Raw genomic sequence first — 14432 nt, 5'->3', positions numbered from 1 at the left:
CCAGCGGTACGCAGTGTTTACAGTCCTCACAGTCTCGTATGAAGAGATATACGACCAATGCAAGGACCAGATACCACCGCCACCCCCAAGAAAGTACCCAAGAGTGGGAAAACCAAGAAACACTGGCAAGTGGTGTAAGTACCACTAGGACAGTTGTCAGAGCACCAACAATTGCAACTCGATCAAAACGGCTATTGAGACTTTGTACCGCAATGGTAAGATGGAACAATTCAAGGTGCGCCAACAGCCACCTGTGGTCACTAACATCGAACCCATGCGCCGCATCAACACTATCGACGACGGTGCTCCGATCACCAACATGTCTCTTAGGGCAAGAAAGCGATATGCCCGCGCTAACCACCCCAAAGAAATTTGCAACATCCGCTATGAAAGATCCGCTAAACTCCCAAAGTCTGGTTAGGAACCCATTACCTTCTCGGAGGAAGAGGAGCGCAGAGTGCATCTACCCCACGACAATCCATTCTTGATCGACGCCATGCTTGATAAATGGTCAGTGGGAAGGGTCCTTGTTAACAGCGGATCCGCTGTCAATGTCATATTCAATGGTTGCTATAACCAACTCCAGCGGAATAGGAAATTACTCCAGGATTACGAGCCCTTGCTCAGTTTCTCTAGTGACGTCACACAATGACTAGGCTTTGATTACATGCACCTAGTCATCGGCGCTAGCCCATGCATGGCGGAGATACATACAAAATTCATCGTCGTCGACTGCTTCAGTTCATATAATGCCATCATCGGTCAACCGACGCTCAACAAACTCAAATGCATCATAGCCGGATACATGCTTCTCATGAAATTCCCTACACCCAACGGGACAGGCTGTGTGAAAGGTAGTCAACAACTAGCACGAGAATGTTATTTAACAACTGTGGCACGGTCGACATGCCGCCATGAGATCCTAAAGGTTGGAAACCACGTATTGGCGGCCAATATTTTTGAGGATCCTCGGGATGATGAGCAGAAATATGTGAAAAGGAGTCTGTCAACCTAGAAACATCCTTGAAGGTTATCAGCATCTTCGACGAGCACTCTGAGCGGACGGTCCTCATCGGCGCTCAGCTAGCCCCAGAGATAGCGGCTGAACTTACTCAGTTTCTACGTGACAACGCCGCCGTCTTTGTATGGTCTTACGATGATATGCCGGGCATCTCCCCTGAGATCATCACACACAAGTTGAGCATCAAACCATCCTTCTATCTGGTCAAGCAACGGCGAAGGGCCTTCGATGAAGAGAGATATCGTACAATAGGGGAAGAGGTTGCCAAGCTTCAGGGCATTGGGTTCACCCGCCAAGTCAATTACCCGCAGTGGATTTCCAACTTGGTCATGGTCAAGAAACCTAGCGGAAAGTGGCGAATGTGTGTAGACTTCAAAGGTCTTAACAAGGCATGCCCCAAGGATAGTTTCCCACTACCTCGCATTGACCAACTGGCTGACGCTACAGTGGGACATGAGTTGCTCATCATGATAGATGCCTTCTCAGGATACAATCAAATCAAGATGCACCTCGGCGACCAGGAGTGCACCACCTACACAACCGACAAGGGCCTATACTGTTACAATGTCATGCCCTTCAGATTGAAGAACGCTGGGGCTACATACCAGCTGTTGATGAACGCCATGTTCGCGGAGCACCTTGGCAAAATAATAGAGGTCTACGTGGACAACATGTTGGTCAAGAGCATCAAGGCCAGCGAACACGTAGCAAACCTCCGAATGATATTCGTCATTCTCTTGGCCTATGGTATGCTCTTCAACCCAGAAAAATGTTTCTTTGGCATCACCACTAGTAAATTTCTGGGTTACATAGTCAGCGAGGGGCATAGAGGCTAACCCTGACAAGGTGCAAGCCATCCTCAACATGAAATTCCCAAAATGGAAGGTGCACGTACAGAGCCTCCAAGGCAAACTAACCGCCCTTTCTTGGTTCATCTCCAGACTCACCGACAGATGTCTCCCATTTTTCAAAGTGCTGAAGAGGACCCACAAGAAAGTAATTGACTGGACCCTAGATTGTGAGGCGGCATTCCATAGCTTGAAGGAATACTTGGCGGCAGTCCCACTTCTTTCCATTCCTATACAAAGTGAGGTTCTGTACATCTATCTGGTGGTATCCCCATTAGAGGTAAGCTGCACCATTGTACTACTAGAAGGCCAGGAAGAGCTCTTAGTATTCTACTCTAGCAGAGGCATGAATGGAGCGGAGACAAGATATACGCCCTGGAGCAGCTCGCCCTCGCACTCATTGTTACCGCTGGACGCCTCCGCCAATATTTTCAGGCCCACACAATTCATGTCTTAACAAATCAGCCGCTGAGGCAGGTAATGTAGAACCCTGAGCACTCCGGGAGCCTCAAAAAGTGGGCCATCGAACTCAGCGAGTTCGATATCGACTATAAGCCAAGGACCGCCATGAAAGGCCAGGCGGTGGCAGATTTCATCACTGAACTCACCGAGCGTCAGGATGAACCCAACCTGAGGGTAAAAGCCAACATAGAAATGGTAACAGCTGATGAACCAGCCCCCCAGCAGCAGTCTAACTGGAACCTCCATATAGACGGCTCCGCCTGCACTAAGGCCTGCGGTGTCGGAATTATCTTAACAGGACCAGGGGAACTGAACGTGGAATACACTTTAAGGTTCAATTTCACAGCCTCAAACAACATGGCGGAGTATGAAGCGCTCATTGCAGGCTTACTCCTTGCCATTGACTCAAGGGATGACAGCGTCAACAGATTTAGCGACTCCCAGTTAGTCGTTAACCAGGTCAACGACAGTTTCCAAGCCAAGGACCAACAATTAGCGGCATACTTGGGATACATCAAGACGCTTCTCAAAAAATTCAAATTTCACACCATCACACAGATCCCCAGGGAAAGAAACGTCAAGGCTGATTTGCTGGCAAGATTGGCAACCGCTCAGCCACACCAAAGTCCAGCGAACACAAGGGTCGAATGCCTTGACAAGCCAAGCATCACCAAAACCCTAGTGGAGTTTTTTAATATTGAGGTTAATCCCAGTTGGATGGATGAAATCATCGAGTACAAGCTCAACGGAACGTTGCCAGAAGACAAGGTCGAAGCACGGCAACTTAAGCGGAGAGCAACCCGCTATAATATCCAAAATGGCAAGCTCTACCGCCAAGGATTCACCCACCCCAACTTCCAGAGTCTGACCCAGGAGGAGGGAAGGGTCGTGCTGGCAACGATACACGCTGGGGAATGAGGAAACCACTCGGGCGCCAGGTTTCTGGCCAATCGCACAATGCGACATGGCTACTTCTGGCCCACGCTCGGCGATGATGCCAAAGGGGTATCAAGGTCCTGCCAAAAATGTCAACAATACGCTGAACTTCCCCATGCCCTGGCAGAACCCCTGTCAATCATCATTGGCCCATGGATACACTCCACGTGGGGCCTGGACTTACTTAGAAAACTCCCAATTGCCAAGAGCCAGTTCAAGTACATCATTGTCACCATTGACTACAACAGTAAATGGATAGAGGCGGAACCACTAATGTCAATCACTACTGCCAAGGTAACTCACTTCCTTTGGAAGAACATCTACTGCCGCTACGGCGTCCCCCACAGAATCATCACAGACAACGACACACAGTTCAACAACAAGGAGCTCATATCTTTCACTGCTAACCTGGGCACCAAGATGAGCTTTGCATCTGTCGCTCACCCCAAAACCAATGGCCAAGTTGAAGCAGTAAATAAGATAATCAAGAGGCTGCTAAAAAACAAACTTGACGATGCCAAGGGTTTATGGGCGGAGAGGCTCCCGGAAGTTCTGTGGGCCATCAGGACTACCCCAACTTCCACCACCAGTGAAACACCATTTTGTATGATGTTCGGAGCTGAGGTTGTCCTACCTATTGAGGTCACCCAACCTACCTCTAGGGTCGAGAGCTACTGCTCTAAGACCAACTGCGAAGGCGTCAACCTCGACAAAGACCTCCTAGTGGAGAAACACCACAAGGCCCACTTGCACAACTTGCAAAACAAACAGCGGGTGTCACGTTTCTACAACGCCAGAGTCAAAGCCTGGAACCTCTAACTAGGAGACTGGGTCATGAAGGAGGTCATCCCTCCGCCAACAGCACTCCGCCCAATTTGGGAAGGACCATACAAATTTTTGTTCAATGTTCAGCTAGGGAAGCTACCCAACGGGTACAACCTCGCTTTTATAAACGCTGATCTGTCAGCTATCAATGAAACGAGGAATTATTCAAACCATTGTCACCAAGTCCAGCACAAGTTAACTGGCAACGCCAACAACAGTCAACGGACAACGTCCGCTACATCGTGCACTTGGAACAATTTTAATTCCATTTAATGTTTCATTGATTAACCAAAAAGCCCAAGTCAAAACTTTAGCGGTATATTAACATTTAAAAAAACACAATCCCACACTTGGCAAAAATTTAAGAAGACAAATAACAATACTTTATATATCTAGGGTCGGGACTGCCCGCCCAAAAATACATTGTCAAGTTACAAAAAAAAAAAAAAAAAAAAAAACAAAGCAAAGCCCCAGCGGCATTACAAACAGGTTATGAGACTGACATTCTTCACGGATTTAAGGGAGCGACAACAACATTTTCTTCACCCACCAACGGCTGTGGATTAACCAGGCAACTTGTCTGATCCGAACCACGAGCGATAGGGCTCGGTGTCACAATGCTGCCATCCTCCCGAGTGTTAGCTGCCATGAACTCAGCACGGGACACTTCAGACTGAGTAGGTCGCGGAGTCCGCTGGGAATCATCCGCCAGACCATGGTCACTCTCACCACTGCCAGAGAGCACACCTCCGGTCTGATTACCGACAGACCCACCCACCGGCACAAGCGGCTGGCTCAACGTACTGGCAGATTGAGACGCCTTGACCCAGTCAATGGCGCCCTTCTTGTTCAACAGGTCCAAGTTAGCAGCGGCGCCAGCCTTCACCGCCTCAGTCAGAGCTTGCTTATACTTCGGGGATTGTTTGAACAACTCCATGTTGGCAGCCTCTGCGCGGCTCCTCTCAGTTTCCAGCCAGCCAACCTTGCCCTCCAATCTCTTCACCTCCGCAGAAAGAGCAGCAGACTCCCGCTAGAGGATATCCGCCCACTTAACCTTGGCCGCTAGCTTCTCCTGTATCAGAGCTATGTCTTGCTCAAGCTTGGATACGTGGTCGTTTAGCTTAAAGTCCCGCTCAATGGCGACGTTCAGCTTGCCGCGGGCATCCAGCATGTAGCATTCTGCCTTGGTCAGCCGCCGCTTGACCTCCGCCAGATTGTCCTTGGCCTCTACAAACTCCCACTAGAGACCTTTGATCTCCTTCCTCAGCTGCCGCCAGGAACAGCTCTTGCAGCCCGAAGGACAGATGCCCGAAGGCCGAACTGAACGGTGACTGCTGAATAGCCGTTGAGTGAACAGTCCCATCCAGCCCGCCTAACTCGAGCCGCTCACAGAGGTGGAACAAGAACTCCCACTCGGGATCAGTCAAAAATTCAGCATAGGTAGAGAATGAGTCCAGTCCACCTTGCGGCACCCCCCAGCGACAACCACGATCACCGGCTGCGAAGCCTGCTTAGTCTTCTTCTGTTGGCAGGCCCCAATGGTCTCTACATCGTCTGCCTCATCTACCTTATCGGTGTCGTTCTGCAGCTGCTTCATTTGAAGAACCGCCCGTGTACCACCAGCGGCGACAGGCCTCGAGGTCGCCTGCGGCTCCAACCCCGCAATTGTCACGGTTTCTCTCCTCGTCACTACCTTCTCCTTCTAGGGCCCACGCCGATTGGCAAGCACTCTCTCCTTCGGCTTCATAGAAGCAGCGGGGGCTTTGCTCCCTCCAGCAGCCCTTTGCTCATCGCCACCCTCGACCGACGCCATGGTCTGGCCAGCGGGAGAGAGATGTGAGTGGTGCGGCATTGGCAACACTACTGGGGTCGCCGACTCACTCATCGCCAGTGTTTGCGGATCGACGACGGTTTGTTGAGCCGCCACCCCAGCCGCATACATACCCTCCAGGAAGTCCTGAATTTCAGCGTGGTCCATGGCCTTATCAAATGCCTCGCGACTTGCTTTGTTACTCGGCGGTGTATCTAAACAAGCACAACACTGGTTAGCATGCGACAAATAGGGACAAGACACAGGTGGGCGGGAGATACTTACCAACGGTGCGTGTCAACTGTGGGTCGACCAACAACTCCCAACTGGTGAGCAGGCGAAGGTCAAGCAAGTTGCGATTCCGCCAACAGCCTTTAATCCTTGCTACTCGACACTGCTCCTCGCGTGTCAAGTTAAAACGCAAGCCCGCTGCACAAAAAATGAAGCAATGATTAGAACAAAATGCAGAGGCATATCAACAAACAAATCCGACAACTCCGAGCAGCAGAGGCTAGCGACAACGTCGGATTGGTTGGAAATCCGACTTAATCCTAAACGTCGGCGCTCCTTCGTTTACTCCATCGTCGTACTCCCACCTCGTTGTCGCAACGCAGAACGTTGCCCGCTAAGGAGACATGGAATCTTTCAGGTTCTCAATCAACTTGGGCACCCCCTGGCGACGGGAAAGATTCACTTGTCCGCTGCACCCTTGTCGCTTCACATAAACAAGTTCATAGAAATGAAGTACCTCTGCCACGGTCGGTCCTTCACAGACAGACATATACTAAAGCGAGTTCAGCGCCATCAGCAACCAACACATGTTGGGGTAAATCTGCCCAAACACGAGGTCGAACTCGCAAACCAAAATTTGGAGATTCGATAGTAGAGGAAACGTCACTCCCTGGCTGAAGGTGGCCTCATGCACGACGACATGTCCCGCTGGCAAAATCGACGCTCTCTCATTTCCCGTCGGCGAACGCAGTTTCACTATTCCAGGGAGGTGGAATACACTCTTCAGACGATTTACCGCCAACGCAGTCATGGGACCGCCCGCCTCGTCAATCGACACACCATCAGGAAGGACCCAGGTTGACTCTATCTCTACTCTGCCAGCCTTACCCCTGTCAGCGGAACCACTAGCGGTATTATTGCTCGCTAGCCTCTCCTCACGCCGAGTGCGGGTGGCAGCATCCTCCCTTGCCCTAGAACTCTCTAGCCGACCAGCACGAGCCATCACTATGTCCCATGGTATGGCTTGTAAGGGTTGGATGTTTAGTGGTTCCTATAGTGAGGTTCCTGCAGGGGCAAACGAATGCAACGAATCAATAAAAACCCTATCGCACTACAACAAAATTGGGTATTAATGACCACTACATTGGTCACTAAAACTAGCAAATTTGGTCACTAAATATGGTTAGTGACCAAATTTGGGTGGTCACTATAGGTCCGTCACTAATTCTATTTAGTGACCAACTTACGACTGTTGGTCACTAATTCAAAAAGTCTTTAGTGACCACGGTTTTATGGTCACAAATAATAATAGCATTAGTGACTTACATGTTCATCACTAAAGGTGTTATCAATGGTCACTAAATTGCAAAATCTGGTCATTAAAAACCATTCACTTGCATGGTTTTAGTGACCATATTGCTAGGTCATTAAAAACCATTCACTAACAAATCAAAATATTTTCAATACATAGACATTGTCCAATTTTTCATGCAATAACCTACTCAAAGTAGCATTCTATATTCCAACACAACAAAATGAAATGTACTCTGAAACCAATTATCTATATTAAACCGATCCAATCCAATAAGACATGAAGTCCATCATGAAATACTAACTTCGCAAATCCAAAATATACAATTGTCAATATCCATCCTTCATAGCAAAACTAAAATAAACAGAAATACATATAAATCTTTCTAGAAGTTCAATAAGCCTTCAATGATAGTTTGCAACATGTACTTTTTTCAAGCTTGACCATCTGCAATATAACAAAACATATAGCAAGTTATAATCTTTATGCTATTGTAAGTAAGAGTTGCATCTAAGAAAGGTCTAGTATTCACTATATGCACTATAATTATGTTTTATGATAATATAATTGCAACAACAAAAGTGAATCATGTATGCATAGCTTCAGTTTTGGGAGGAAAATTGCACCATCAGTTTAAGTAAAAATGTGTCAGTATGATTTTGTCTTGCCTTTAGTGCCTCTAGCTCTTCATTTTGTTGAGCGGCTCTAGCCTTCACTGCCTCAACTCTTGTTGACCTGCACCAGCTTTGACTGTCTCTTAACTCCTCATTTTGAATCTGTTCTTAACACTGAAATTTAATACAAGCTAGACATAAACTCAATCAAATCTACTGACATGGATGTAAATAAATGCAGGTAAGAAGTTTAACTATGGTTAAGGGGAGTAACCAAAGAGTAATTTATATCACAAATCGCAGTCAAACAAATACCCTGTTACACCATGAAGCACAAATTGATGCTTACAACTTCCATTAGTATTTGTAGATCTCGGTCAGGAATCTGCTAGTCGAGTTCTTGTATTCCATTTCGAAGCTGATCCAGGGATACCTTGCCTTTGTTGTCAGTATCCATCAATTGAAATGCCTCCTTTATGCCAGCTAATTCCTCAACTGACAAATGCTCGACTACGACCTGCATATAAGATACTCAAAAAGTTCAAACATCAAATGACAAAAATTTTGAAGCATATAAGAAGAAAGGCCAACTTCCACACAATATACAAGTGACACAACATAAATTCCTTCCATATTATGGGGGACATCAATAATATTTAAAAGGATAATAAAAAAATAAAAAAAACTTAACCCAGGAGCTCTTTTTTTCAGTTTATTCATTACAGAAAATTGTTTCAGCCTTGCTCTCACAGTCTCACCAAGTGGAACATTTGGGGCCTTCTTTTGTGGTAATGCAATCACATAATAACTTATAGCAAAAACAATCATTTTGAACATCAAAAGATAATATTTTTCCAGACCAAAGACTCTGGTTACTTATCCATTTTCTTCTATAACTAATGTGAGATTTCAACTCTTTGAACCAGTCCCAAACAATAAAGTTTTGTCAGCCCAAGCTGCACAAAAGTTTCATCTTTACTTTAGTCTCTAGACCTCTATGAACTACTTACCAGTACTATACTGCTCAAAAGTTTTAATACAATTAGGTTACCTAGTTATAGGAACTTCATTGAAGCACCATAGTAGTTCATGCTTTATTATATCTTATTATAGCGTAGTTATATGATCAAACATTCAATCATGAAAAGATATAACAACCTCAGAAATCACTGAAAAGACAATGTGAGTAGCATGTGAAACTTAATCAAGTGAAAAAATTGCAGAGCAACGATATTGACATAGAATTCTGAGAAGTAAAAAAAAAAATTAAGAATGAAATTAACACTCTATGGAGGATATACAACTAGTAAAAACAACATTGTCTCTGATCTATTTGATTGCTCAAGCTACCCATTAGGAGAAACATAAGCAAAAAAGGTAAGAAAGAACAAATGACCATATCTAACAATTTCTTTTGTGGTAATGCAATCACATAATAACTGATAAATTCATCACTCACTAGAATATATAATGCAATCTTTTTGTCATGGAAAATAAACTCATAACCTCACCCTCCACTCATATTTATGGAGAGAATTGCTAATTGGCCACTACATTTATAGCGGCTGAGAAAGGAGTGAAGACTAAAACTCTAAATAAAAGATTCAAACCCAAAGACATTTCTTTTTCATAATATCTTATAGTAAGAATCAAACATTGATACTTTTAAGATCCCTAATTCCTGTTACCTAGCTTTTACACACATACAATACAATTTAAGAAGGCAAACTGTTGCACACTTTCATTTCTCACGTCAAAAAGAAAAAAAATTAGTAAACATACCAGGGTTAGAAAACTTGGTCAAAAAAATCCCAATATTTGTAAGTATGCAGATTTACTGTTGAGTGTAGTACGTTTACTATTGATTTCTCCTTTATTTGTTGCAGTTTCAGTTTTAATTATGTAGTATAACGTATCTTCTTCCTTACTTGTTGTAGAAGTGGTTTAGTTTAAGTGGATGTTATATATGTAGGTAACCAACTACAGAGTAATTACTGTTCGTAATATTGGATAAGCATGTACTCTCAAACTTGACTACTCAATGATCGATCAATATCTGTCTCAGTTGCTTTTGCAGCTTTTACTTTCATTACCAACCATGGAATTGGAAATATACATGTTCAGGATAAATCTGGATATATATGATCCAATGAAACAGTGAAATATCATGCATATATGCCATGTTTTACATATGAGTTAATTGATTTTCTTGATGTGGGTGCATCATCATGTCTATCAACTAGACAACTACAGAAAGTGATGATCCTTGGCTTGGCTTTTTCTGCAGCCATAGCAGCAACGGCAAGTACTTATAGCGATCGATGTTAATCAATTACTCTAAGATGGAATCATACACTGCCCATGTAGGTGGAGTACTAAGCAGTACGTAATTGAAGACTCTAGACCAGGTAATTGAATTAAAGTACATATTATAAGCATTTAGGCACTTGTACGCACTTCTACACTCACTAAATACCTGTTTTATAGTTTTATTTTATTTGTTAACTTTATTTTAGCGCTAACGTATCTGTCCTAGATATCTCATGAAATAAAAATTTGAAAATGATTGTCTGATATATCATGACAGCTTCATCTAAAACTAAAAAAAACCCGGAGATGGGTTCTTAATACCAAAAAATTGTGCATGTACCTCGTGATCTTTTGCCCTTCCTTCTCGTTTGAAAAAACCTCCACTATAATAGTGACAGATACAAGCAATTGAAATAATTCAAAAAACAAGTAAACATTAAAGCAATCAAAATAAGGGGAAAAGTTCCAAGACATACCTAGTCCAACCTGCTGCCGAAAAACACTCCTGATAATGAACGGAAAGAAGGAAAAAATCTGACGGTTCACTTGGAGCATCAGCCAAACAAACAGATGTGTAAACAATCTACAAAAAGAAACATAAATGTGATAAATCTTCACTAGGAGAAACCCAGAGTTCAACCATAAGATATAAGTCTATAACAGTGATCATACATCTCCTTTTTGTTGTGTAGTCATGGTGATTAATTTGGTGATTGGAAAATTAATAGTAGATTGGAGAGCAAAAAAAACATATTCACTCCCAATCTGAGTGTACAGCAATAAAGGAGGTATCCCAAAAAAAAAAAACAAAAAACTGAAGCAATGATAGAAACGAAAACTAGTGTAAGTGAAGATAAAAGAGTACAAGGGTAGGAGGAGGATGAGGTAGTGAGTATATATAACTTACAGTTTCTCCATCTATGACGGTAAGATAACCACTGGCTTGTCTCCCAATATGACCTGTCTCAATCAAAATCTGTAAAGATGCCAAATAAATCAACCATGGTTCCATAAATACACAACTCGATACAACTGCACTGGTAAACTAACTATACTAAATTACTAATTCATGAAACAATCTATAATTCAACATACATTTGTGGAAACAAGAAATCTAGAAATGAACAGAAGCAGAATTGGGACAAAAGAAATCACGTGCCTATCACCAACGAGGATTTTGACGGAATAAGGCTGAGTAACATCAACCGCCGCAGCAGCCCCGGCGTCGGTCAAAGCTCTGATGCCAAATGCCTTGCGATTCTTTCTGGGAACGAGGAGGGACAAACTGCAAAACTTGGACAGAATGTTAAACAAAAAGATAAATCCCTAGAAATCCTTTTCTGATGAAGTCTCAATTCAGAAAATTTCCTGAACCTACAACAAAGTGTACCCACAAAATCAAATCTCCAAGCTTGCTTACCAAAAACAAACCTATAATCCAGGATAACGAAACGGAATCGTAATTTGCTCGGCTCGAAGCCCATAACATGGCGGCTAACTCTGGGATCTCTGTCCAGCAAATTGAGGTCGAGTGACACGGTCATCGGCTCGTATGGGCTGTCCAAGGTGGTCGGAATTCAGGGCTCGACCCACCATGACTTGCGAACAGAACAGAGGAGTGAGGGAGAAGGACGATGAAGATAAGAGGGTCTGAGAAGTGTGAACTAGGGGTTTTAATTTTTTTGGGTCTATACTTAAAAATAGCACTTTAGCATGCCGCGCTTGGAAAAGACTTTGATTTTTGAATTTTGAGAAGCGTGTTTAAGAACCCGCCTGAGAAAAAATCCCTCCAACTGAAAAGTTTTGGTCACTAAACGAAAACCATGCATTATGAAGTTCAGAAATATCAGTGACCCAACATGAATGGTCACTAATATTAAAATTTTTGGTCATTAAAGTTTGAACAATAGGCGGGTAAATGAATTTAGTTAGTCCAAAAAGTATTAGTGACCAACTGGTAATATTGGTCATTAATTCAATAGTATTTGTGACCAATATTAAAGTGGTCACTAACATTTGGTCACTAATACCCGATTTTGTTGTAGTGTCGGAACCGCTAAGTGACACGTCAAACCCAGAATCCTCACTGCTCGAGATCTCTATGACGCTAGCCATCGGAAAAACCCTAAAACCCAAGTTAGTCAGTTCCAACAAGATCTACACTAACCATATATCAAATTTTAGCTAAGAACGTCAAGAACACCCATACCCAGAAAACCCATAAAAGTACCAAAGCAAGAACACAATGCATATACATTCAAAACCCAGATTTGACCATCTAGCAAACCTATAAACCTCAACTTTCTGCCATAAACACCTAACCCCATCCCCAAAATCATTCTAGACCCTCATATACACCGGGGAATGGTAGAAATCACTTCAAAATAGCAAAACCAGAAACTGAAAAAAAGCAATGAAACAGAGAAACTTGGATCACCAACCTGTAAATATGAGAGATCTGGTGCGCTTGGAATATATGTCTTCACTTCCAAGGATCTCTTTCCCTCGCCAAACGACGCTCTCACTTGATTTGCAAAAGACACTCCTCGACTATCAGAGAACAAAGCTTGAAAACGACGACGATATCACTTCAAAGTACAGAAAGTGTTGAACCACTCGGTTTCCCTTTCTTTTATGTCAACATCAAACAAATCTAAACCATTCGCTGAAAAATGACATCACATGACAACCATACACGTTCCCCACCATCGCACTTACTCTCCAGATTCTCGGTTACAAAATCCATAATTACTCGCATTAATGGCGAAGATACGGGCATGCTGAGGAAATGTTATCCCACATTCTAACCCAATACATGATGGCCACGTGTCGGGCGCCATCAGACGAAGCATCTATCCAAAGTAACTATCAAAGAGCAAGTTCACCAATCGTCGAGACAATCTCCGCTAAGCGCAACACTGCTAGAGGGACTTCTCCCCTTGCACATTGCAAGCGAGACAGGCTCCGCTAAGCGCAACACCTCTAGCGGGACTTCTCCCCTTGAACCTTGCAAGCGACAGTCTCTGCTCAGCGCAGCACCTCTAGCGGGACTTCTCCCCTTGCACTTTGCAAGCGAGCTAGTCTCCGCTAGCGGGACTTCTCCCCTTACACCTTGCAAGCGAGACAGGCTTAGCTAAGAGCAACACCGCTAGCGGGACTTCTCCCCCTTCACCTTACAAAGCGAGATAGTCTCTGCTAAGCACAACACCGCTAGCGGAACTTCTCCCCCTTCACTTTACAAAGCGAGACAGTCTCGGCTAAGCGCAACACTGCTAGCAGAACTTCTCTCTTTCATCATTGCAAGCGAGACATTCTCTGCTGAGCACAATACCGCTCGCGGAGCTGCAACCAAGCAGGTCCCCGCGACACTTCTTGCCGCTTAATATCAGTGGAGGGACTTCCGCCAAAGGCGATTCCCGAGCCAACGCCTCTTTCTGACGACGATGGCCACACGGCGGTGTAGTCAAGCTACGTCCCTCCGGGACAAGGGGACACGTCAACAGTCTACGACGGCCCTGATCAGGCACGTTGACCCCCACCATTCGGTTATCAAAGATGTGGCTCGCTACCCAACACCCTCTGCTCAGCGCAGCTCCCCTCAACAAACAATACATCGACCAAACGGAGGTCTATCTTAGCCGGGGAGTAGGGGACTCTCTGGGGTGCCCAGCAAGAGCCCACCCAAAAGGGTATAAAGCGTTTGCTCAGTAAGTCCATGGTTGACAACGCACTGACGCTAATTATGCTTTTTGCAAGTCTAGCGGAAGTAACGCTTCAAACTGCTTGGCAACTCCCCAACCAAGATTGCCCTCCTTGACTGGGGACTTGGGGGACTTGTACTTACAGGAGCATTTTCCAAGTATAATTAGCTATAAAGCGCAACACCGCTAGCGGAACTTCTCCCCCTTCACTTTACAAAGCGAGACAGTCTCGGCTAAGCGCAACACTGCTAGCAGAACTTCTCTCTTTCATCATTGCAAGCGAGACATTCTCTGCTGAGCACAATACCGCTCGCGGAGCTGCAACCAAGCAGGTCCCCGCGACACTTCTTGCCGCTTAATAT

General features: G+C 44.6%; 1 protein-coding gene across 6 annotated transcripts; it reads right to left on the bottom strand.

Moving 5' to 3' along the window:
- Window positions 1-7685: 7685 nt before the first annotated feature.
- LOC112180157 (probable polyribonucleotide nucleotidyltransferase 1, chloroplastic) lies at window positions 7686-11514 on the bottom strand. 6 transcript variants are annotated; one of them, XR_005806883.1, is made up of 6 exons: window positions 11277-11514; window positions 10846-10952; window positions 10710-10752; window positions 8409-8576; window positions 8114-8180; window positions 7686-7892 (listed from the first exon to the last, which is right to left on the bottom strand). XR_005806883.1 is itself a non-coding variant. In XM_024318684.2 (5 exons), exons 1-4 carry the CDS (start codon window positions 11379-11381, stop codon window positions 8448-8450), a joined length of 384 nt encoding a protein of 127 aa, XP_024174452.1. In that variant the 5' UTR covers window positions 11382-11514; the 3' UTR covers window positions 8118-8221; window positions 8409-8447. The 6 variants fall into 6 exon arrangements, 3 of the variants coding, with proteins under 3 accessions (XP_024174434.1, XP_024174452.1, XP_024174447.1); XR_002928135.2 differs by lacking the exon at window positions 7686-7892 and having other exon boundaries at window positions 8375-8576; XM_024318684.2 differs by lacking the exon at window positions 7686-7892 and having other exon boundaries at window positions 8118-8221.
- Between the last annotated feature and the right edge of the window lie 2918 nt (window positions 11515-14432).

This window comes from Rosa chinensis, chromosome 1 (assembly GCF_002994745.2).
Source record: "Rosa chinensis cultivar Old Blush chromosome 1, RchiOBHm-V2, whole genome shotgun sequence".
Taxonomy (NCBI): domain Eukaryota; kingdom Viridiplantae; phylum Streptophyta; class Magnoliopsida; order Rosales; family Rosaceae; genus Rosa; species Rosa chinensis.
Note: the sequence above shows the minus strand (reverse complement) of the source record. Positions and strands in the feature narration are given on the sequence as shown.

Coding starts and splice junctions, on each gene's coding strand:
- LOC112180157 (XM_024318666.2), bottom strand. CDS start 11,381: ATGGAACCATGGTTGATTTATTTGGCATCTTTACAGATTTTGATTGAG. Junction 10,953..11,276: donor CCGTCATAGATGGAGAAACT/GTAAGTTATATA, acceptor TTCTTTTTGTAG/ATTGTTTACACATCTGTTTG. Junction 10,753..10,845: donor TCGGCAGCAGGTTGGACTAG/GTATGTCTTGGA, acceptor TCACTATTATAG/TGGAGGTTTTTTCAAACGAG.